Raw genomic sequence first — 26,792 nt, 5'->3', positions numbered from 1 at the left:
ATGCTGTAGTCTCATTTGGTTATAAGGACCTCCTGCGATGCACTCAACCAGCCTTGTTGTGCTTAACTCCAGGCTGGTAAACAAATAACTGCCTTGTCATATTGATGTAGGTACAATGCTGCTGTTTACCATTGGCCTGCTGCCCTGGATTTGCCTGTGTTTTCGCCAGGGCAGGGCTGAAGAAACTGGCACATCAAAGGTGGAGAGAGAAAAAGAAAGAGAGGGCGAGAGAAAAGAACAAAAGAAGGAAGGAGAGGGTGAGTTTAAAGGGAAAGAGAGATACAAAGAATGCTAATCACAGTGGTGCTTTATGATATCTGCCTCCACCTACACAGTGATAGTGCTGAGACAGCATCCTTAAAGACAGACGCTTAAAGACAGCAAAGAGCTCCCCAGAATTTACTTAGACGGGCACTATGAGGGAAAAAAAACAAAGAGGAAAATCAAAGAGACGGGCATGAGCTATGGTTCTATGTGCATCCCCAAAGTTATGGATGCAATATGGAGAGGATGCAAGGAAAATGACATTTGTACATTTTCTGAAGAAAATATGAGTGGTGCTTTCTCATGCAAAACTCACCAGTGTAATGCCAGGATGTTACTACATTGTTAATGTGTTTTTATTTTGGGGGGGGTTTGCAATTGGGTGTTTCTGGGTGGTGCTAGGACGTTGCTATGTAGTTGCTAGGGTATTCTGGGTGGTTGCTAGGTGGTTTCTTACTGGGCCAAAAAGAGCCCATCTTGAGTGTCTATGATATTCTGGTCTCTAGCTACGGCTCAGCTTCCTCCTTTAATGTAAGCCTATGGGATTTATCACCTATCAGGGAAAAACCATAGAAAATCTGCAGCACAAATGGTGCAAAATGAGTTATGAAACATTATCGCTACACATCGAAAAAATCATAATGAACCTTACTTTAGCAAAATCAATGTAAATGGCATCCAGGTAATCAACATAAGCCGCTTTTCCACCGTCAGGCCGAACGGTTCTCATTGCGTAACCGTTCCATTCCCTGCCGATCTGGGCCAGCTGGTACGTTTACGGTTTCATTTCCCACTGTGGGGCTGATCACGGCCCTCTTTGGAATGTTATAAAAAGTGTCAGTAATTGCCTTGGTAACGCAACAGTTTACTGATGAAATGAGATGTAAATAAAGACCGCGTTATGGAGGATGATCAGATATTTATTTTAATTTTATTATTAATTTGTGTTTACGTTGCTCAAATAGAGCGCTAAGCCAGCTAGAGAGTAACTGGTAGCCAGGCAACAGACAAGTGACCAATCCTGAGTGGCGACGTCACTTCACGGATTCTACCAGCACAATTCAGGACGGTTAGATTACCATGCCGAGAATTCCAAGAACAGTTTGTAATCGTGCCGTGCCGTACCAGGCTCAAGTGGAAACACAACTGGAACCATTCCTTACCATTCTAAGAACCGTTCTGCCCGACGGTGGAAAAGCGGCAGAACATAAATCTCATACAGTACATACATCTCTCACTCATTATTTCCACAAAAAAATGCCTAAAATGATAGTTCACCCAAAAATAAAACATGCTGTCATCATTTACTCACCCTAATGTTGTTCCAAAACTATATGACTTTCTTTTCTTCTGTAAATTATCTTGAGAATTATCTAAGTGTTTGTTTTTTTTCGTATATGGAAGTCAGAGGGCTCCAGTGTTGTTCAAAATAACTTCTTTTGTGTTCCACAGAAGAAAGAAATTCATACAAATTTGGAATGACATGAGGGTGATAAAATGTTGACAGAACTTTCATCTTTGGGTGGATTATCCCTTAAAATCATATACTTCACTATCTTTACTAACTGTTTTATTGTCACATTGAGCATGAAGAATCAAGCATCATGACATTTCTGGAAAATACTTCTATTTTTTTAAAGATGATTGATGTTCTTAGCATTCAGGTTAGCGGCAGGTGCATGGTTTTGTGTGTGTGGTGGATAGAGAGACAGAAGGAGACAGACAGGTGGAGGCAGCTATCATCAGACAGACAGAGTTGGGGGGGCATGTCTCACTGCACACAGCACCAGCTGCAGTCTTAACCACATGTGATTGACCCACTATAGACTTTCAGGAACAAGAGAAGGGCTTTTCCAGCTTTCGTAAGCACACCCGCACTATTCATGGTCACAGGAAGGACTGAGAAAGACCTGCCATTACATTAAATCTTGAAACTACTAGTATTATGAGATTTATACTCCATACACTATATATATATCACTCACCTCTGTACATAACAATGAATATCATTATCACCTTAACATTGTGGAACATGGTGGAAATGAAAACATGTAAAGAGAATAATTTAGTCATTATAGGTGAACTGACATCAAGCTCATAATTTACACAGTGCAAGAACAAGCACCACCTTACACTCAAGACTAAAGGAGGCGCTGTGCACTTTCAGTCAGGACTAATTGAGTGTATGCAAGATTCATCAGACTTTTTAATGAGACTTAGCATAGAGAGAGATTAAAAGCAAGTCTCCACTGGTGGTCTTCCATTCCATTGAGCATTCTAATTGGACGCAACACGTACCGTCCAAACAGCGTGTTGAACCATGTCTTGCGGCGAAGAATCTCTGTCATATTTATCACTTATCTGGATAATAATCATCAGAGCACTGAACTTTTAACGTGGATAAATGCAGAAGTGCAAAATGACAGTAAATACCACAAAACTATCTAAGTTCTGGGCAGTTAATTGATAAAGATATTTTCTGCACCCTTCCTGGTTCACTATGCTTTTAGCGAAACTTGAATACAAGGTTAGCGTTATATATTTTGCCATAAAAGAACTTGTTCAACCTTCCACCTACTAAATTTATAAATTAAATTTGCCACAGGGCATTTTAGTAAGCAATCACTTCACAGCAATGTTTATTTTTTCATGGCCATGGGACATAAAATATCCTGTGAAATAAAAAAGGTTAAAAATTGCTACATAGCAGCACTCCGAGATGCAAGCAAACAGATAACCGCTCTGTTTTGAACAAAGAGATTTTAAATAAATGAAAGATGTACTTGTTTTCACCGGCTTGATGGAGACCTTTCACGTCTGGAGCCATTTCTCAGATATTTTCTGAAGTCATAGACGTTTACAAACAGCTCAACCTCCTCGTTAATCAGACATGGATGGCTTGAAATGGCATAAGGGTGAAACATCCAAATTAAGTGGAATATATATACCAACAGTTGGTCAATTTCAATATCTGACCTATAGAGAGGCTTAATCAACCTTTATTCTAAGATACCTATGCCAGCCTAAAGTCATTTGCAATTTTACAACTGTTGTTGTGACCCCAGTGAAATCTTTTGTAAAAGCTAAAACATACTGTTCAACAACAACTGTCAGATTGTATAATGTACATTTATCAAAAACTTTGTTCACAACTGACAGCATTGACTGAGCATTTGAAGTCAACTGTCTGTGTCCATTCTGACATCTTAAATTGAAATGGTACCTTACAAACAAAAGACCTTGTGCCAATGTTGGAAAAGCTTTGCTTAAAAATACTGAGATATTTATCTTTTCTTAGACATACATATGTTATTAAATTCTGTGTTACTATTGATTCTTTATTCAATTTTGACCTATGAGCAAATAAATATTTTATGATCCCGGAATTTGTTTTGGATGACAATCTTGGCAAAAATTGAGTGAGAACCCAATTTAAAAGTTTTTGTGTGTGTGTGTGTGTGTTTACACATGTATAGAAGTCTGAAATAAACAGCTTGAAAATGTTCAATAATAATAAATCATTGGAACAAGACACATTCAATGCAACATAACACATATCTCTGTCATAATCTGGTCAAAACCTGTCAATAACAGCATTCTGCTTGAGAGTCTAGAAAGTCAAATAAGTCAACATTAAACGGTATATTAGGGCTGTTATAATATAAGGACTTCCTTGTTTAATGTTTTTGGTTGTCGCGCTGGCCAAACCTTAAAGGGTTAGTTCAACCAAAAATGAAAATTCTGTCATTAATTACTCACCCTCATGTCATTCCACTCCCGTAAGATCTTCGTTCATCTTCAGAACACAAATTAAGATATCTTTGATGAAATTCGAGAGGTATATGGCTCGCCCATTTAACCGACACTTTCAAGGTCCAGAAATGTACTAAAGGCATCGTTAAAACAGTTGACGTGACTGCAGTGGTTCAACCTTAATTTTATGAAGCGACGAGAATATTTTTTGTGGGCAAAAACAAAACAAAAATAACGACTTTCATCAAAAATATCTTATTTTGTGTTCTGAAGATGAATGAAGGTCTTACAGATGTGGAAAGACACGAGGGTGAGTAAATAATGACAGAAATTTCATTTTTGGGTGAACTAACCCTTTAAGCTTGAGGTCCACACTAGCACTCCAAATGCAGGAGGAAAAAAATGTTACCTTTCTTTTGGCAAACTGATTTTGCACATTATTATCATCGTTCGTTTGACAAACCTAAAGGACACTAAAAATATGCTTGCAGAAGTCTGTCTTCTCTGATTTCTGTTACTACACTGCCACAAGGCAAAATGTCTTAGTTCATGGTCTGTACATGCTTTTCCATACTCTGGGGAATATTTCTATCGTCTGCATGTCACGACCTAAAAGTAAGAGTTAAAATGGAGACGAATGTAGCAGCTCACTGCCTCGTACGATGGCAGGCTGTGCTCAAAAGCTATGTTGAATGTGTCCTTCTTGTGACCACTACTAAATTACCACCACTAAGCTAACCATTATTTCTCCTGAGTACACAGGCTACATGTGAAAGAGCCTAGGAGGGTGGGCAGGCTAACGCTCAGCTTCATAGAGCCCCTGGTGAGCCCTCAAGGCTGTGAAAATGCTCACTGAAGATTTTGTAAATCTAGCTGCAATGGGAAATTAATGAGGTAAATCCCAGGGGGTGCTCCGTCAAAAGTAACTCAGGCAACAACGCAACAGGCAGAAGGACTCAAAAGTGGCTGTCTAACCAGCTGTGAGCACTGGAAGTCATCTTAAACAGCAAATGCTTAAAGATACCTTATTTAAATGTTTTCAATTGTACACAGTGACATTGTGGGTAAGCTTGACCTACAAGTAGCTTTCCAAAAAAGTTAAACCTAGGAGTGTAAGGGAAGGCCATGAGCTGTTCGCCATCTGTAATAAGATGGCCGTCACAGGTGCACGTTAGTCGAGACGTTGCAGGGCTAATTCATCACTCGCAGTTTCTCCTGGCAACAACTACATCTTTTACTCACTACTTATTTGTGCAAGATTCCCCTCTGGACATCTCTGACAGGTACCATGATATACAGTATGGCAAATCGCCACCTCTAATATAGTTTTATCAGACTGTATAGCTCATCTATTGGAAAAGCTGCTGGCCTACAATTGTTTTGTTTTGTTTTTTTTTTTAATTTTTGCTTGCAGGCCAAAAATGTACGCACATATATTTTCTGGTTCGTGATTATGATGTTGATATAAGACTGTTAATGATCTGACTGTCAATTTATAAGATTAATTGTTTGTATCCTAAGCAATTGCTTATTTTCTGATTATATAAATATATTCTCTATGTAAATTAAATTGATATATACAAGTGCTGTATGACTATAATGTATTATTGATATTATTAAAAATACTAACATGTATAATAAATATTTAAGTCGTGTCATTTTTTCATTTCGTTTTTTATCTGAACAGGTCTCTATTGCTGTGGGGGTGACAGGAAACCTGCAATTTAATTTTAATCTTACCTAAACTGAATATTGTGTCACTGGCATTTCCATTAAGATAAGCTGTCATTGGATGTTGTTTACTGATGGTGTGATATAGTGGTAGCATTTTTTTTCCTTCAACATGTTGGGCACCTGCTGCTTTACTTGCATACATGAAATGTGCCAATAATTCAACATCAACACCTCTCAAGGGTATAGCAGAGACTGGGAGAGAGGTTGCCAAATCTCAGAATATTTCAAACAGTTTAGCTTAGTATAAAAATCCTATCTAGCTCTGGCCTTAAGAAAATACTGAGAATTATTTTGAAAGTATGACGTACATAGATTGAACGCGTGGTCTTGTAACTGAATTGGCAATTTGTATTAAAAAATAATGACAGATTTGCAGACTGATGAAAATAAAACTGCCTGTCAAAGAAATCTGTCAAGACACAACACAAGTCTATACAAACTCTATAAGCTATTCTCGTCGAGATAAACCTTGTTGTCAAAGCTGAATGTGAAAATGAAATGGGGGCGTATTATCTCAAGACATTAGACATAGCATAGACTTCTTATGTGCACAATTATGGTTTGTGTACGGAACTTCCCACACCTTGTCGTCGTAGTCTGCGTTTCCTGAGGCCGAAGATTCGCACTTTGGAGAAGATGTCGACCAGGTTCCCATTGCAAAGCCCTTTATTCTTACTTGGGCTTTTTCTCCTTCTGTTAGTGGATGGTCGGTCTATATGCTGCTCCCGTGCCTGTCTCTTCTGGCGGATCAAACCGCTGGCAATCGCCGCTGCCATGTCTCAAAAACAGGGCTGTTGAACTCCTTACACACAAAGCACAGACAACAACAACAAACCGCCCGATCTGTTTCAATTATTGTCCCATTTTTGCGACTGTTTTTGTGCTCTGCCCTCTGAAATGCACGGACGATGATCAAAGGTATCCACACATCACGAATGGCGAAATAAGACACTGAATTAGCATAATGAATACAAAGGTGAAGTGTTACTCAACTGTCCGTATTTCACATGTTCTCCAATTTTCATTTCGAAGTCACACGGCTCGCAGGTTACTTTTCATTCCTGATTGCACAATGGTTTTCGGAATGATTATGACATGAGTTGCCCGTCTCCTCCAAAATATGGAATATGAAAATATATTCACGTCACGCTTGAGAGTCTCTCCGATCCGTCACTTTCCTTCCTTTATGTTTGACCCGGTCCTGATGAAATTCAGCACCCTGGGCAGCGACGTCCACTCCCGGAGTCTGAACAAACAAAGCGTTTTTCGTTCTGAGCTGTCAAGCGGAGAAACGCGACCACCTTCGTCTCCCAGGTGGAGCCCTACGACTACACATATTCATGTCTCACATATTCACCAAGTTTAGCAGATATCCACGCCGGTTATGTTCAAACGTTCACTCATCTTCCGACGGCGTAACGACGGTGACTTGAAGTTGCAACGAAGGTGTTTACTGTTGAAAAGGGATCTGTTCAGACGATCACTCCCCATTCAGTCCCATGTTCTAGGTCGCGTGGTTATTCAATAACGATGTGCGTTTTTTTCCTTTTCTAAAGCAGCATGTCTTGTGATGGAAAAATGTCAGCAACACTGAGCGGCTCCGGTGAGAATGACGTCTACCCGGTGTGACAGGAACGAACAAATAAATAAACTCAAATAAAAAAGTCTTTGCCAGAAGCTGGAGTACACAGATGTGCAGCATAGGTGCTAACGTTAGCCAGGAAAGAAAACGTATTCAAGAAATGCTCCTCTTCATCCTCCAACTCGAGCTCATTTAGCGTCTCCAAACGGAGCGACTGAGGCGCACGCGCTTCCCGCCTCAGCCTCATAGATCAACGGCATCAACAAGTCTTAACGACCACGCGCTTCCCGCCTCAGCCTCACGGATCATCAACAAGTCTTAACGACAAACTCCTCCTTTGCCATCATTTCAAAGACGAGGGGAAAAAAAACACCCTTCACTTCATGTCCGTATATATCTGCACGGAAGGATTGTTCTCTGTGTGCACGAGCTGATAATAAGATTCAAACCGCTGATAACATTTAGCCTAGATAAAAAAATATATATATACTTTATCTAATATAGTCTAATTTAGTGTTTATAGAAGTTGACAGGCGCCAAAAATATTTAATTATAAAATATATTAAGATGCCTGAATATATTATTCTAATTCTACAAATTTGAGACGCAGAAAAACATGTATTTTTCACTGGATTGTGTGTATTAGGAACTATCCTCAAGCATAATTTCTTTCATGTTCATGAGACAGAAAGCCTGAGAATTGAATGTCTGAGAAATTAATTTCACACAACCCCACCGATACGCCCCATGAGTGCAAAATGAACCGGGACTACAGCACACCTCTGAGGTGCTACTGAGACCCCCAGTGCTTTAGACAAACACACCTACGTAACGCATTGTGCGGATGAGTGCATATGTTTTTGCTATAGGCCTACATTTATCAGTCGCCTGTTTCTTTAATCATATGGTAATGAGAGTTGCGATAAGGGCTGGGGTGCCAATTTAATATCATGCCCCAATAACACAGTATTTTCTCATTTAGATTAATATCACCAGAGAAACACAATCACAGAGGAGGAATTACAAAAAAAAAAAAAGAGAGAGAAACTCAAGAGGGCCATCTGCTGTTTGTCACTGCAATGAAATATTCAGTCTTTCATCCCCCTGATGTTTTTCAACCCCTTCCACCTAAATAGACTGACAGTGAAACTCTGAAATGGTATTTCCACACCTGTCACTGCTTGAGCATATTACAGAGAAAATGCAAATATATATATATGGAATATACATTTGAATAATAAACACATTCATATACATTCACAAAAGTCTTATTGTATTAAAATGGAAAACAACTAACCTTATAAGCATACCTGAACAAATTATATGATTACAGAAATACCAGACTGCTAAAATAATAAGAGCTTAAACTGACTGCATCATTGTCGGTGAGGCAGCCACTGCAGTTTGCGCAGCCGCCAGCAGCGGACACTGTCAGCTTAACTATGACTCCATTTATTTACAATAGCACAGACAGATCACTAGGTTTCATGAATAAGCAAGCCATTAACATTAACACATCTGTACCTCATGGACATTCAAATGTATATATATTTGAAAATATATGAATCAAAAAGCCTTATTTAATGTACCTTAACTGATGATATAAAGCATTATATAATGCAATCATTTTGGTTAATAGCTTATTAATTCAAGTTATGCAGCTGTTATAAATAGCTGCTTTAACATTTATATAGTAAATGCAAATCAACATTGCAAGCAACATAACACAAATAGAGGTATTACAGTCTGACAACATGACTTTGTGCACAGAAAAAGAACAAGCGATTATGCAAAATAAAAAAGTCAGTAATCAACGAGACTGCGGTACAAACGACAAAAAAAAAAAAAAAAGAGGAATGAAAGAACATGCCTGTGGCATATTTTTAGTTAACTTCTGAGTCTCATGAATACAGAATTGGATCTTTTGCCTTTTAATCTTTAGTGTATGGCAGGAAACTTTACGCTTCAGAAGCGTTTACTCAAAATAAAATGAAGCAATCAGATGGCAAATGGACTACACAGCAAACCCAATGACAAAAAGACAGACCAAACAAGCATTTAAATTCTGAATCAACTTGCACATGCAAGAGATTACTATATTTCTTTAAAATAAAAATATAGAGAGACAACTGCATTGTCATGAATATGAGAGTGCGCACATACCTACATGCTTTTTCCTTCTGAACGTATGAGACTCCATAGTAAACCCATTGCACATTCAACCGAGGTAACAGCGCATTTCCCTGCCTGGCTGTCAATGACATGGCCCCATTTATAGGGTCTATACTCACAGATAACATTATTAGTAAGATCTGCCCCAAACAATTGCTGTTCAGCTGGCTGAGACCATCTCCTCCGAGACTTCAGAGGCATCTCTTAAATAACAATGTTCCACTTTGAACTTTTAATTATGATGAGCTGAAGCGTTCTGTACTTTGCTCAATTTTACCTAGAGTTTAGTGCAGAAGCGCCCATGCGAACAGCAAAGCTCAAAGATCATAAGAGAACAGATGTGTAATTCAAGAGAAGCACTTTTGATGTAGAACTAATTAACTGCTATTTAAACGTGAGCCAACTCCAGCCTCCCACGCTGTCTTCCACCTGGTCTTTTATGAACATTAGCTGACAAGATGAATGAAACACGGTCATTCTAGTAAATGTCATATGATACAACACCATATGAAATCAAAGAGAATGGACAGCTAGTATATAAATATATATACACCCACAAATGTATATGCTCTATACAAATGCCCAGTGCTCTAAGCTACCCAAATATCAAAGGGAAAGAATGATGGATGAGATAGTGGTGGATGGGAATAAGAACTACAAATGCACCAAAGCTCAGTGGAGCGATGAGAACAGGAGGACTACATCTTACTTCAAGAAATGTCACAGCAGACAGAGACACCAAACAAACAAGTCGATAGTTTGTATCACTATGGAAGCCTTTAGGGTCGTCCTGCTTTTATTAGCCGTCATGATGACAGCAGTTGTAAATTGGAGTTAACGTCATACGCGCTGAGACAAGAGGAAAACATGAGGTTTAGCGCTTTGTTTAAATCAAATTGTTTCACACTGTTGGTGTGGGAGAGGAAGTTTAATTTAATCGAGGAGAAAGTAATGATTTTTAGTTAGTGTTGTTGACATCGGGGTTTAATCGGCTTGGTGAAATGTCACCATTCTGAGAAGCTGAAGACAGTGAGGCTCTAAGACTTTGAATGTGTCAGTGTTTTGCACAGAAATCTCACCATCATCTGCTTGAACCGCTTAAGCTAATAAAGCAGACTTGATTTGGGAGTAACAAATCACAGGATTAAAAGGAAAATGAGAAATGAGTTTTCTGTTTAAGTGGCGGAGAATGACTCTCTCTCATATTGAGGGAATTACTGGAGGATCTACCAAAAGTAAGAGGGGAAAAAAAAATGTCATTCTCTCATTTTCCAGATGTTTTTTTTTTTTTTTTTTTACTAACTAAAAAAAAATCTAGACTGCAATTCCAAGTCTCATAAACAACATTAAAACAATATTACTGTAATTCTGGTGATATTGAAAAGCTGTATCAGCATTAAAGATATATACAATAGTATTAGGCCATTGTATATATAGTATTAAACCAAATGGCAATCATATATAAAAAAGTTTTATTCTCATCATATCTACAATAGCAGCAAAGTGTCATTTTATTTTAGAACCAGATTACTTCAAAATAAGTACTAATAATTGACAATATTACTTAAAAACTATAGGGTCTAAAAGCCATATGTATATTCTGAATGACATATTACCATATTTCTCATGTTATTTTGTATGCAATATGTATACTGTGCACAGTTTGCAAATGTTCTGTTTGCATGGAATGACCTACAACATTTGACAAAATATGCAGTACACAAGCAGAGGACCCTGCGTGGGATTCTGTGTACCATAATGGATTGCACTCAACTTCACCTTCCACTTCCAATGTGATTAACAAGCCAGAAGCAATATCATGATTTTAATAACTTTTTATTCGGTTATTATTTAATCAGACTGCCAAAAGTGAAGTCATGTTTACATAAGATTACATTAAAAATTCAAAATAACAATATTTTCTTTCCAAGATGTTAACTAGACATGACCTGCTAATTTAAACACGAAACAAAGGATGATCCTGTGTTAGATACTACTACTGTTAATTATATATATATATATATATATATATATATATATATATATATATATATATATATATATATATATATATATACACACTATAATACTTGATTCTGTCACTTTAAGTACAAAAAAAAAAGCAATTCAGAAACTGATTTGCATAGGCTGCATGTGCAAGCCAGTGTTATTCTGCGTTATGAAAAAATAAATGTGACAAGTCTCTAAATCAAGCTAAAAGCCAATGTAAGACGAGCACATGTGTTAAATCAAATTGCAGATTAATGAGACAAGAACAAAAAAGATCCAGCAAATCAATACAAGTCTGTTTGAGCTTGAGGGTTTTGCCATTAAGCTTGACATTTAAATATCAACAACAAATCTCATTACAGAGGTGAAAATGTCAAATGTATCTTAATGTAGTAAAATGAGCAAGGACGCTTCTCTGTAAACAACCATACAGTACATATCCCTCAAACTACAGACATTTTATCAGGGGCCAAAAACTTACTTAGCCAAACAATAAGCAATCAAAATACATTATTTTATATTAACTATATAATATACTGTATTAGAGTAACTGGTTCTTTCACCGTTGAGATCAGAATGTAAGAATTGTATCATTTATTGTTATGTGTAATTTTATTGTCTTGTTTTGTGTTATACCTGTTTTTTATTGCTATTATTTTTATTTAATTACCCGTGCAGCACTTTTGTCACCTTTTTCCTTTATTAAATGTGCTACATAAATAAAATAAACGAAACTATATTAACAACACACATTATTTTATATTAACTATTATTATTTAATTATTAATAATAATTATTGGTGCTTATTTATTGTTCATACTTCAGAAGTATGCTGGTTTAACATAATATAACAACTTCAAAGGTATGCTGTTACTTTTCTTAGTGATTGGACATACAATCTACATAGTAAACACTTACTAAAACACTTTAACAACTGCACAGCAATTGCCACAACCCTGGTAATGACCCAGAAAACCCAAAGAGTTTTGCATGGTTAAGCACCACACACTTTTTACTCAGAAAATTAGCTTTCTTCTATTACTAGTACATAGCTTTCTTCTATTACTGGCACATGACACCAGTCTCAGTATGTGTGAACATTGGGAATTCTGTCTTATGTGAAATCCTCAACACCTTTGGATGTGTAAAGTGGTATTGTGATTTCCCAATGTCATTTTTAGTTGCGGTTTCTCACTGACCGGACTCACTGATGTGAAAATCTGAGAATGGTAAAAGGTTTCATTACTGCAGTTGTGTGTGGTGTGTGGTGGTGGTGGGGTGGGGGGGTTTGTCCTGAAAATGTCATTTGTTTTTAGTCATTGTTGACATGTGTTCCATATTGCTCTAAGAAGATCAGAGCTCAGTGATGTACACAGCTTCAGTTTTGGCTTAGCACTGACTCCTGAACAGTGAGAGCAGAGTGAATTTCTCAGAAAACTGTGAGAGAGTGTAGTCTAAATGACAGAGAAGAACACAACGCATCACACGCCATTACTCCCACCAGGGGGGTGGGAAATGCAAGGATGTGCTCCAAAGAGATGGATATAGACAGAGCTGCTCCCTTGAACAAGAGTTACAAATTCTGCTCACGTCTCTGCGTGTCCTTTGATCCGGTTTTAAGTATGCAACATTCAAAAGTGTCTTGTCAGCATTGGAGCAAAAAAAAAAGAAAAAAGCTCATCCGAGAAAGCTGGGCAGAGACTGTGAATTTAAATGAGTTGATTCCCTGCCTGGAAAGCCCTCTTTTTTCTGATCTGTGAGAGAGAAGAGGGAAGGACTCTGCAAAGTAATCTCCCCGTGGAAACCCAAGGGACCTCCAAGCACACAAAATGGGCCAAAAGCGCATAGCCTTGAGAAACCCCTGGAATGATAATTATCTTCAGTTCAGTTCAGTTAAAGTTAAAGCACTGCTATAAAGACCCACGTTATCTAAAATGCGCTAATTTCAGCTTTAGGGAACATCGAGGTCCAGTGCACAGTCACCGTTAGCTGACATCAGTGTTTCCTACACAGCTCTGTTTTTACAGCAGGGAGCTGCTCATTTTAGAAATACATATAAATAATAAATGATACAGACATCACTGAAAATAATGATAACCTGCAGTTTAATAAGTGAGTCAGATGTTGATTCATTCGCTCTGATTGATTAAATTCAGTAAAGGACTCTTAATCGTCTCTCTTAAGTCTTGTTATCTATTGTTTAAAAGACCCAGCTCATAAGAAACATTCATTCATGAATGAGACTACACTGATCACACTGTATGTTTTTGATTCACAAAAGAACTGGATCATAAGAAATTTGTTCATGAATCAGACTAACTGCTTGCATTGTGCGTTTTTGATTCAAATAAGAATCATTTGTTCATGAACTGAACAATACTGCTGGCACTGTATGTTTTTAATTCTCAAAAGATCATCATAAGAGTAATTTGTTTGTGAATCGGACTACACTGCTTATGCTGTATGTTTCTGAGTCACAAGAAAAGCCAGATAACAAGAGTCATTTTTTTGTGAATTGGACTACTCCAAAGACCATAGAATAACACAAGACGCGTCATTCGTATTGTTTTGAATGGGAGAAAGTGCAACGCGAAATAAGTCCCGCCTTCTAAATAAGAGCCAATCGTCGATTGGTAAAGTCATCATGTCACTGCAGTGGCCGTTAGAAGCTCCGGTTCCTATAGAAACAGTCAGACGCACGCCTCCAAAATGAGACACAAGATTGATCCAGCCTGGAAAATACCGTTTTTTGCCATGATTCGAGCGTTTAGAAACAAAATTTATGAGACAGTTGTTGTGAGATTTCATTGGTGATTTCAAATATGAAATTTAATCGAAAGCTTGGCAAACAGCTTCTGAGAATTTTATGTTTCCCCATTCAAAGAGATAGGAGCTGCACTTGCATGCCTGAGAGGCATTTCAAAGATGGCCGCCGAGTGAAATGACTCGTCTTAAAGGGACTTTGACTACACTGCTTGTTGTGCATGTTTTTGATTCACAAAAAGAACCAGATCATAAGAGTCATTTGTTTGTGAATCAGACTACACTGCTCATGCTGTATGTTGTTGATTCACAAAAAGAACCAGATCATAAGAGTCAAATTGTACAATATGTTGTGCTTGAGAGCAGAAGACATTTCTAATTATTTTACTGTACTTGGGCATGGAGGAGTGACTTGGCTTCTGAAAGACTGGCTGACATTAACAGTCATATTAGGTTGAACCACTACATCCCCATCATTCTCTCTGAAAAAAACAAACAAATGCATTCATCTCAAACTGGAGCCCAAGGGTAAAATGCAGCCTACCTACAGTCTGCAGTGACATGTGAGCTGTTCAAACATGATGACAGACTCTTAGTAAGAGTGTGAGAGAGTGAGAAAGCCCTAAAGGAGAAGTTGGCATACAGGGAACGTCCCTTCGATATATCGTCCGCAGTGTTTTTGCTCCCACACACCACATGCTATGGCCCGTTTCTTGCACTAGCCTGTACCAAATAAAATCAAGTAAGAACACACCCACCTAAAATCCTAACAAAGGCCTGCGGGACACCCACACAAACCCCTACATGCAAAACACACACATTATTTAAATGGCAAATCTGGCAAACATGAGAAAGAGAGACTGCGACAATAAACATGGATGCTAGAGAGAGAGAGACACATCACTGCCCCCTACAATTCATGAGATAAATGGGATTTCTATTAGGTACATCCATTGAATGCTAATACCAAGCAAGCTGCTTAGTCTAATGCCCATCCCTAATCTAAACCTTTTTCTCTGGACCGCCTGTTTCAGCAGTTACATGGAAAATCCCTGTTGGTCAACTTACTATAGCTCAGTGGATTTTTTTCCCCACTCATTTTCGCTTCATGACGGATGATTTTTTACCCTAGCTTGCTCCCAAGGATTTGTTCTCTTGGCTGAAATGGAATGCATAATGAATTTGCACACTGACAACATACATTTGTTATAGTGTAATATGTCAGCTATTTTGAATGACGGGCAGATTATAATGTGTTAGAAACACATGGCAGTTGAGTCAATATTCCTCTGAGGAAGGTTTATGAATCTCTCATGAACAGCCTTGATCCATTTGTCAATGTATCCCCATGCAGAGCAGCACAGAAGCAACTCTAAAAGCACATACACACACACACACACACACACACACACACACACACACACACACACACACACAGGCCTTATCAGTGCTGAAATCATTTCAACTGACCTGGAACCTGCTTGAAATATTAATACCCCCTTAATTAAATCACTGTGTTGTAATATTATACCTAAGTGAAACTCATTTAAAATTAGCAATACCACAGATCAATAGGAACTGTACCTTTTGTTGCAGAATTAAATATCGCTTCCCTTGAAAACTGATCTGGAATGGCAAACAATGAGAAAGCTGAAGCTACGTCAACAAAAACCTAGTGCAGGCTGAGAGTGTCAACATGTACCATTGGAGTCAGGTTAGTGGTAAAGCAATAATTTTTGTGTCAGAAAAAGAATAGTGAACATTCTTCAAAACTTCTCCTTTTGTGTTCCACAGAAGTCATACGGGTTTGGAACAACATAAGGGTGAGAAAATTATTGCAGAATTTAGATTTTGAACTATTTCTTTAAAGCTGCAGTCTGTAAGTTTTGCCTCTTTGTCACCATCTCTGTTTGAAAGCTGCAATTGCAGTTATTTGCGGAATTATCATCTTTACGTGGGTTGTGCGTCGGCTCGGCTCCTCAGCGTGGATGAATCTAATGTTTGCTGTCAGTCACCACACCGGTGTGGATACTGTACTTCCGAAGCACAGAGTCTATGTCTTGGAAGTATGACCAAAATAAGAATTTTCACTTGAAAATGTCATCTGAACAAGTAAGTAACATGTCTGCCACTTTTGTTCTGACCAACTGAGAAAAAAAGCATTACAATAAATTGCACTGCCAATGATGATTAAATCTAATGGCTTAGCTCGGATCACATCAAACCGTGAAAATTATTATTATTGTCATACTTTGTTCTCAAATTGTTAATGTTAACAACATCAGCATTGTGTGACTATGTGTATTCAGTGTGTATTAGCGTTACCTGTAGATTTCAGTTTATGTAGCCACTCTGCAGTCTGAATTCTTTTGCTTTTGACTACGGGTGAATCTCCAGGTGTCAGTAACAATTTACAATACTTTTACAGCATTTATTACTCAGTTTTGGTTCATTTCAAAATTTGCTAACACATTTAAAAAAAACTAAAAGTGTACATTAGTTAATGCACCATGAATGAACATGAACAAACAAAGGACAATTATACTTTTATTAACTAACATTAACAAAGATTAAAGATTCATGTTAGCTATTGCATTAACTGATGTTAAAGGGATAGTTCACCCAAAAATGAAAATGTATTTCTTTCTTCTGCTGAACACAAAAGAAGATATTTTGAAGAATGTCGGAAACCAAACAGTTGATTTTTTTTCCATACCACGGAAGTCAATGGGGCATCAACTGCTTGGTTTACCATATTCTTCAAAATATCTTCTTTTGTGTTCAGCAGAAGAAAGAAATTCCTACAAGTTTAGAACAACTTGAGGGTGAGTAAATGATGACAGAATTTTCATTTTTTGGTGAACTAACCCTTGAACAAACACCTAATTGTAAAGTGATTCCGAAAATTTTACAGTGTATGTTTTATATATACTCTTCGCAGGGACCCTGGAGTACCTTCAGGGACCCATGGTTGAAAGCCCTCGCTTTAATACAGCAGGGTGTTTTTTTTTTTTTTTTTGACAGAAAAAGTTGATCACAACATTTCCTCAATCTTGCTTCACAATATCTGTGTTGTATAATCCTATAGTAATAATGTTGCATAATCCTATAGTATTTGTGTTATACATTAAATTACAATCTTATCCAAGACTCAGTTTATCTTGGCCTCAATAGTTAGAAGGTTTAATGCTTTTGTGTCCCTGCAGAGGAACCTTAAGTTCTGCAGAGCCTTGAAAAACTGCTGACCAGATGTTAAAATCCAAGGGAAGGTCAGCTGCAGAGAACACAGAGACAAAGACCAGCCCTGGACCATTCTCATCAGCCAGGAAAAGAGATTAGCTGTCTAGCGTCTGGTCTACAACAGGCAGAAGTGCACTTAATACTGTTAGCGATCATAGCACAGGTGTGAACTAAGATACGCACTCAGTCATCACTTCCACAGTTAGTATCTCCGGAAAGCATGCGATAACCTCGCCACACACTGCTCAAAACACTGCTTGTTTACAGTGTGTGTACAACCACAGCAAACACAAACCAGCCATTATGCACCCGTGATAAACTCTCTCTGACATATTTACAGCAAACAGATTCTCCCTAGAAGGAAAACACACATTTAAATGTCATTCCCACAACAGACGCAGTGCAACACTGGATATCTGAAGCAGCTCTGAGATCCATATCCCACAATCCCCACTTCCCCTGAGAGAGAAAGAGAGAATAGCTATGCAGAGATTGTTTTTTGCTACCCATGGCTATTATAGGTAAACAAATTCAGACAATTATTCGACATAGCATAAAATAAGTATTACGTTTACTTTTTTTCCCAAGTCTTCTGAAATCATACAAAAGACTGTTTCAAGTGGTTCACTGAGTCAGTAAGTTGAACCACATCAATCTGATTCATAAGTGTATCATTCTGATTTGTGTAAAAACAAACTGTTTCATAGAAAAGATTAATTCACAAAACAGACATTGCTACTTCACAAGTTCTCATAAACATACCAAGAAGAGGCCACCTGCCAAGATTTTCATTGAATAACAACTTATATTTCAGTTCGATCCTCATGCAAAATTATCAAAAAGCTTCGGAAGATGTTTCGTCTGAAAAGAGCAGCCAGGATAATCTTCAAAAATCCACCTTTTATGTTCAATGGATGAAGGAAAGTCATACAGGTATGGATAAAATTCGACAATAAGTAAACAAAACATTTTTGGATGAACTATCCCTTTAAGTGTGGTGGAGGTTTTTAAATGTATATGCCATATACTGAAATACACAGTGTAAATAAAAACGTTTAAGTAATCAAAGGGACCTATGAGACCCAAATTATATAAATTGACACAATGACACAAATTATATAAAAGGTTTATGTGATTAGGGGCTTAATCACCTGCAAACAATGATTTATAGTTCTTACAGTCAGATCAGCTAAATTGCAAATGGCTGAAATCCAAATAATTTATTTACTGAGCTCCATTTAGAAATAGAAGTTAATAACATTTGTGTAAAGCAGTACTGAAAAGGTAGGATATTAGAAGAAGTCCTTGAAGTCCTTGTTGGGAAATGTGAGCACCCACCCCCCCCACAAAAAAAAAGATAAATTTAAATAGCAAGAAAAATAACAGCAATCCAATGTGAACAGTAAGTGCTCGGAAATCTTTATTTTCGATGGTGATGAATGTTTGTTTTATGCTATGCTGTTATAAAACCACAAGAGGGAGGTCAAGAGCACAGCAGAGACCAGCTCAGTGATATCAAAGAGAAATCAGACACAAACTGCAAAATGTGGCTAAACAATCCCTCATGACAGCCATCATCCATTATGTCATACTGTAATCACTCTTTCAGCCTTTCAGCTGAATCATTACTATAATACAAGTGACAACACTTACCATAACATAATGAACACAGTCTTTAGCCGCTTGACATATAGGTTCCATGTTGAGGTCCTCCTAGTTAAAGGAGTTTGGCTTGACTTGTCTAGAAATGCTATTTCTGTAGTTTGTCTTGTGTATTGCTCTAACAAATGTGCTGTAAATACATTATTTGCCTGAAAATTGCTGCACTAGTGAATAAAAAAGGCAGATTAAAGGCAGATAGTACAAAAAAGGGCCTTTATGTGCACGTTTAAGACAGAAAAGATGCCCTCAAGTGGTCAGACTGGGCTACTTCAAGATTCAAGGGGGGGGGGGGGGGGGATCACTGCAGAGACTGCAAACAGTTCCTCACTGATTTAATCATAGCACGCAAAACACAGCACTGACATGTGAACGACTGTAGCCACAGCACACATGCCCTTTGCAATTAAACAGAACAGAAGTCAGGTATTCATGCATATTAAGTATGATCAAACACAACACACACTGGCACTTTCAGGAACAGGAAACTTCTGGTGTGGAGCTGGATGACATGCTTCCTGTGAACTGCTGCAGGCGCCATTTCTCACATTCAGAATCATTAGGTAATGGCACAGTGTCCTGGCCGACAGAGCTGTTGTGCGGTGAAATGCAGATTGATCTATTGTCCTGTCCTCACCCTGCTATGACATCACCAGCAAGAAGATCTTTTGGTGCATGTCATTAGGGAGTGTATTATTTCACTTCCAAAAGTTATATAATACAGACGGCTCTCTGTAGGTGCTCACTGCTCTGAACCCCACAGCATGAATTACAGCCCGAAGCCAAATGAGATCCGATAGGAGTGCAAGTGTGTGTGTGTGTGTGTGTTGGCACAAATTACTACACACATCCTGTGCAACACTCTCACACAGACTGTGAGAGAATTAAATGCTTTGTTTGATATGAAGGTGAGAAGGACAGCTTGAGCCCACTGCAAGTTGGGAATACATAGAGAACTATCTGTTAACCGTGTCGTTCATTAAACACATCAGCGTTTTTAATTGATCCATCTATAGCCGCTGCGTGTTTAATCCGCCTTCCAATCATGTAGTTAATGGGTTTATGAATTTATCTCCCTCTCACGCATGTGTCCCCTGATCATCACAATATTGACAATGTCACCTAGCCATACAAAGCACTTTCTTTTGGAGTTTAAAGTTATAGTTTGCCCAAAAATAAAAAACACAATGGTTTTGTGTGAGGAACAAACCAAAATTTACCTTCCTCTATGCTGTAAATTTCAAATCCTATTCATGTTTACACACACAGTTTTTTTATATTGACTTTAGAAGCCTAGGGAACCACTGCCCACTTCTCTGTAAAAAGAGCATATTTGACATTCTGCAAAATATCAAGATTTAAATGACATGAGGGTGAATTAATGATGACAGATTCAACTATGGGAGGAAGAAAAAAATAGGCTAAGAACATATACACATATCAAAGCTATAACCAGGGTGCGAACTACCAGGGTGCGAACTACGAGGGAGCTAGAGGGAGCTCGGCTCCCCTTAATAAGACATGGGCTCCCCTGAAAACATGATTTGTGAAATTTTGGGGGGTCTCAAAAAATATTGACAATGTGTTATTTTGACGTGCAATTTCAGTTTTGTGTAATGTAATCATCGTGGATTATTATGTGTAAAATTGCAAAAATATCATTCATTCATGCATGACAGCGATTTAAACCTAATTCACTTCAATAAAGAAAATACATGCTATTCTTGTCATGAGCATCAAGTTGTGGGGGCGCTGCGGTGCAAATTCCACTCATGTTTAGTACATGTTAACTCAAAGATTCGTGGAAAAAAATATAAATGTTGGAGTTTGTGGTCGATTCTGTGTTAAGGTAAGGCATGTTATTCGAAATTATGTGTAGTGGCTGGGTTGTTATAGGTCTGCGTGACTCTCGATGTCTTAGGCCTAATTGAACAGAGGAATTACGGTATTCTTCTGTAGTCTGACGAGTAACTTTAACTGTTGTTCATGTGAACTCAAAGACAGCCTGATGCTTTGTTTATCTATAGACTATTTGTGGGTGGCTGTTTGTTGTTTCACCTATCAATTTGCGTCGATAAAGTATAATATAGTAAGTCTTGTATAGTGATTTATCCTATATAGTGCTTGCATAAAGCAAGTAGTGCATACACTTGTAGCTGTTATGTATTTGTGTAAGTCAAGTCCTCTTTTGAGGCACGCACAAGCGCACGAAGCGCACGAACACCCGCCCCCCAATCTATGGTTCTGTATCCTGAAGAGCTACAAGCTACAGGGTTAATATAATGACAAGAGTAGACATCTTAAAAGTTCAATTTAGAAATTGGAGGACATCTTTCAGGATGGAGAAAGAGTGGTAATGGAGCATGACAGGATACATCCATTTCACAGGAGACAGACAGGCAGAAAAAGAGAGATAGAACAAAGAAAGACAAATGTAGCAGCGCTCATGTTGTCTACTCCACTAGGTATATGACCTTTTAGCACTAGCTATATATAGCCCCAAGCTAGAGGGGGGGAAACGGCTGGATTTGTCCTCTCCTTTTCTTTCCCCACCTCTTCTGCCCAGGTCTCTTTGACATTTGGTCAATTCCAGTGAAAGCAAGTCTTATTGACAGGCTTAAATGAGATTGCTTCCACTCATCTATCTTAGGTAAAGATCCACTGGCTCTCTTCTTTAGCCACAGCTACATGATACCCATCAGGCCGTGATTTACAGCATTAAACCATCAGCTGACATCCAGTGCTTTCAGTAGACGTCTCTTCATTTTTTAAAAATGGTCCATAAATCACTAGATAACTGATTGTCCTAAAGACAAAGGAGCCATCTTTATCACATACATTTAAAGCGCGATGGTACAATGGAGGAGTTATCTTTTTTTAGTATCACTATTTTTATTGCTCAGATTTGGGGTTAGGGATTTAAACAAACCTCTAACCCTGCATGTCCACTGGCGCGTAGTGAGCAGAGATGAGCGAACGTTGCCAATTCATTCTTTATGGGTGGAAGGCTTGTGCAGGATTGACAGCAGAACAGAATAAGTGGTAAGAGCATATAAATGTGAGAAATGTCTTCAAAATGAGAGCCAAAAAAAGCAGGGCAGCAGTGAGGTCAGTCATAGACCCAGAACGGAACTATCGGTTCCATTTACAATTTTCGCATTTGACGAGTTAGACAAGTTTAACCCTAACTATATCCCTACCGCTAAACCTAAACCTACCCATAAATTATCCCTAAAATCAGAAAGAAGTGATAGGTGAATAACACTGATATAGAAGCACCTAACCCTGGCTATAAGCCTAAACTTGACATAAACTGTAAACTTGTCCCTCAAATCCGACTGGTTAATTGGAATGTTGGTCCGGGATTAACAAAGATGGCGATCCAGGTACATGTTGCACTTGGTAAAATCAGGTTCTGTGTATTATTCAGCCAATACAGAACAAAACACCATACTACAATACTATCTCCAGACCAAATTACTATAAGCAGGTTCTTTTTAATGAATTAAAAACATTTAGCACAACAAGTACAGTCCAATTGCAAAACAACTGACTAATAATGATAAATATTAGCATATATATTTTAACGATCAATAATACTACTAATAATAACATTCATGAATTAAAAGTAAATGCAATTTATTAAGTTATTAAAATATTAGTTCACCCAAAAAATTCTGTTGTCATTTACAGTACTTTCCCTCGAAGAGGGAGATATTTTAAGAACACTGGGTTCCAAACAACATTGGATCCTATTGACATTCAATGTGTGGACAAACCAAAAACAAACAAACCAAAAACGCTGAGACACCTTTCAAAGTTTGGAACAACATTAGGGTGCGTAAATGATGACAGAATTTTACTTTATCCCTTTAAGGCCAATTGCTGGAACGGATTTCTCTTTATTTTTTTATATTATTTTCCAAATATTTATTTCCTAAAAGTTCTAAAAGCATTTCTAAAAAATAACCGCTAAGTGACCGTAATCTTTAAGAGTAATTAGAACCAGAACCATCAAACACCCTAGTGGCGATAACTTGTGCATTTACAAAAAAAATCTGGTTGGTGTAGTGGTTGTGGTTTGAGAGGGCTGAATGAATAGGTGGGGTTTGGCTGAAAGCAGTTCTCAAGTCTACAGCAGCTCTAGAGCGATCAGATGGAAGTCTGAGTGTGAGCGACAGACGACAACAGATCTGGGATTCCCCAGTTTACTGATTCTCAACACGTTCCCTCTGCCCGACTTTCCTCCACCCACTCTCTCCCTCTCCTTTCTATCTCTCTCATCCTTTTAAAAGATAAATGTGAAAGTCTCGATGCATTGGGAGACCACCGTTGTTAGGTAACAGCCTGCAAGCTCCCTAAAGGCACGTGTTGACGGTTTATGGCTATATCACTCCACAGGTGCATCCATACTGCGTCAATACGCTCAAACGCACGCGCACAGGACACACAAACAATCTTCATACTAACGCCTGCCTCCAGTGGGGCATCTGCACTCTAGATGCCTGCAAGCACTGTTTACTCATAATACATCAGTAAAGGTCAAATGCTATAAACTTCAGACTGCTATTCCTAGAACCCCGCTATTTATGACAGTCTCATCTACTATGTCTCCTTTGAGCCATTTCTAAGAAGTTGACAAAAAATACTAACGCAGCCGATGTAACACTTCCTCATGCAGAAAGCTGGTAAGCAGAGCTGGAGTAAAAGAGAAGGCGCAAATGCATGTGGGTCAATGACGTGACAGGTCATTTTTTTGTCCAAAGGCCTTAATAATAATAAAAAACAAAGATATGACATCCAAAGTATGTAAGGTAGTACAACTTGACCTCTTTTATTGAATCCAAAAGGTTTCAATTATATTTTGCTACATATAAAGGTATTTTAAAGATTTTAAAATGTCAAAAGGTCATTCGGTTTAACCATCCAAAGGCCAATACAGCCATTTCATTTGTGATTAGAATATCTTAAAATTGAATAAATGTATATATTTTTTATTCTGGCATGATTTTATAACATCATATATCAACATAGTGCAAAATTATATTCAAATTATGTGTAGAAGTCGTTGCTTTGTTATGAGAAAAAATGTCCGGAAAAATGAATTTCGTTGATGTCATTCGGAGTAACCAATATAAAGGGACCATTTTGGATCAAGTCATGCGGTCAGTATCATGTGACAGGATGTGACATCATTCAGACACCTGCAAAGGACCAAATGGTCGTGAAGCAAAGTTACTAACTCTCTCCAAACTATTTGAAAAATTCATGTTTTCACTTGCTCATATGCATGTCCCGAAATATCAGGTCATTCGGTACAACCGCTATAAAACATGGAAAATGTTGTAATATTTTAAAAACTTGTACTAAATATAAAATGTTTGATTGTCCTTTTGCTAGCTAGCTAGATATCAGTCTGTTAGCATTGTTTGAAAATATCGTCATTCGGTATAACCAAAAGTGTCATTCGGTAAAACCGAAATTTTGGTTAAACCAAATGACTTTTTTTGTCCATCTGGTAATAAATGACAAACGCAGTGTGAATTGATTATAAAAGCAACATAATCTCATTGTTAACACTTAATAAAACTTCAAAATTAATTATATCTCCGTGATATTTTTTGACACTTTTAAAAACCTTATTCGTCAATGACCCATGTGTGTTTGGGATAGGGTCTCTATGACGGGCTTCAGACAGTTTGTATAATAATGTTCACTCAGAAACTGCTAGTAAATTTCACAAACAATTACAAAGAAACTAATTACACACTGAATTAAACATGAAATTTTGAAATAAACTGAAATAGTATTTTCTTGTAAAATTTATTCCAATAATCTTTGTTTTATTTACAAGTTTGAAAATTTTTTACAGTGCAGCAGCAGCAGAGAAAAAGTACCCTATAAGTTTTTACTCATAAAAATATTAATCTTATCATGACCGATTCAGTCGGGCAGAGGCAATATGGCTCTGGGACGAGGCCCTTGACCACTTAGACCGCCATAATATAAAACCTTGTGTCCTGTGGGCTTGACCTCCTTTGAATAAATGGCCAGGTTCAGCCACTGGGGAGGATCAAGCTGCAATATTTCTGCTAGCATTACTCAATCAGGACAGATTGCACCAACCTGCCATCAGATGATTAAATACCTTAAAGATTCCAGTGATGTTGTAATAGATCAAAGAAAACACAATCAAGGAAGCCATCTGTCCACCACCTTTTTCTGTGTGCCTATATTGGGGTGTAGTATTATCTCTGTACTGTACGAAAGCATCTGACTGGAACACTCCTATTTCGGTAGTTTTAGCATTTTGGCACAGTTTACACAGATAAATGAATGACTGCATCAGATCCGCTGATGGTTTGTGCCAATAAGCTGGAGAGTGATATAAAAGAGTGGATTGATCAGTTTGTGTGTGTGTGTTTGTGTGTGTGTGTGTGTTTGTGCTTGTTTTCATGATTTATGAGGACACAAATTTGTATAATGACATAGGTATTACACTGGTATTATGAAATTAAAATGTTTTATAAGGCCATTTCATGAGTCCTCATATTTAAAATAGTTTTAAAAACATATTTAAGAATGTTTTATGAAAAATGTAAAAATGCAGAATGTTTTCTGTGATGGGTAGGTTTAGGGGTAGGGGTAGTGTAGGCGGACAGAATCTACAGTTTGTACAGTATAAAAACCATTACGCCTGTGGAATGTCCTCACTTTATTAGCAAAAGAAACCTGTGTGTGTGTGTGTGTGTGTGTGTGTGTGTGTGTGTGTGTGTGTGTGTGTGTGTGTGTCTTAAAGCGCACATTCGATTAAAGCAACTCATCAAAGTGTTACAGTAGATCCAATAGACTGAGAGCTGTCAAGAAGGATCACTCCTACCAAGCACTTTCAAAATATTAGTCTTATTCCTGAGAAAAAGGGCAGAACCAGTTTGGTTCCCCCTCTCTTTCCCTGTACTGTCCTTCCTATTCTCCAAATAAGCCAAAGTATAATAATAAAAAAAAATGAAGAAAAAAAAAATCTTACTAATCCCAAATGTTTGAACTGTATAGTAAAAATGAGAGTATATATTTTCTAAACTATTTGTTTACAAGGTAAACAAATGAAAAATGCTCTTTTATTTATTGTAAACCTCTGTAATTAAATTATCAATAGTTTTATTTCATAATGTCATGTCAAAAGTTTACGTTTTATCACCTTGTTTTTCTTAAAAAGTTTTTCAATCCACATTTAAAGAGCATTCATTTTTAACATTATTAGTAAAAACTAGGGCTGGGTATTGACACAATTTTCACGATTCGATTCAATTTCTATTCACATGCTTGCGATTTGATTCGATTACGATTTCGATTCGATATCGATTATTTTGGAGTTACAGTATCAGTTACAGTACATGGCAAATTTTCTAGAGGAAAAAAACTCAACTAATGCTGTAAACTACACATGGGAGTCAGTTGGTACTACTTTACTAAAATATTGAAGATTAAAACTAACTTATTTATATACAAACACTTAAATTACACTCAATTATGTTTTTTTTATAATAAATAAAGTTTAGAATTACATAATCATTATTTCTACTCCAATTCGTTTTTAAATTTAAATCATGGCTGT

At 37.6% G+C, this 26,792-nt stretch overlaps 1 protein-coding gene across 4 annotated transcripts in view; it reads right to left on the bottom strand.

The window, feature by feature from the left end:
• fgf14 (fibroblast growth factor 14) overlaps positions 1-26,792 on the bottom strand; it is a 143,079-nt gene that overhangs the window by 49,879 nt on the left and 66,408 nt on the right. Inside the window, exon 1 of one of the 4 annotated variants that reach the window (XM_051905841.1) lies at positions 6,335-7,706. The exons of the other annotated variants lie outside the window; for them this stretch is intronic. Within the exon in view, the coding sequence (XP_051761801.1) occupies positions 6,335-6,527 (193 nt within the window). The 5' untranslated portion in view covers positions 6,528-7,706. Of the gene's footprint in view, positions 1-6,334; positions 7,707-26,792 lie in introns of those variants that run through there. 4 annotated transcript variants of the gene reach the window in all.

The sequence above is a fragment of the Ctenopharyngodon idella genome, chromosome 9 (genome assembly GCF_019924925.1).
Source record: "Ctenopharyngodon idella isolate HZGC_01 chromosome 9, HZGC01, whole genome shotgun sequence".
NCBI classification, from domain to species: Eukaryota; Metazoa; Chordata; class Actinopteri; order Cypriniformes; family Xenocyprididae; genus Ctenopharyngodon; species Ctenopharyngodon idella.
Note: the sequence above shows the minus strand (reverse complement) of the source record. Positions and strands in the feature narration are given on the sequence as shown.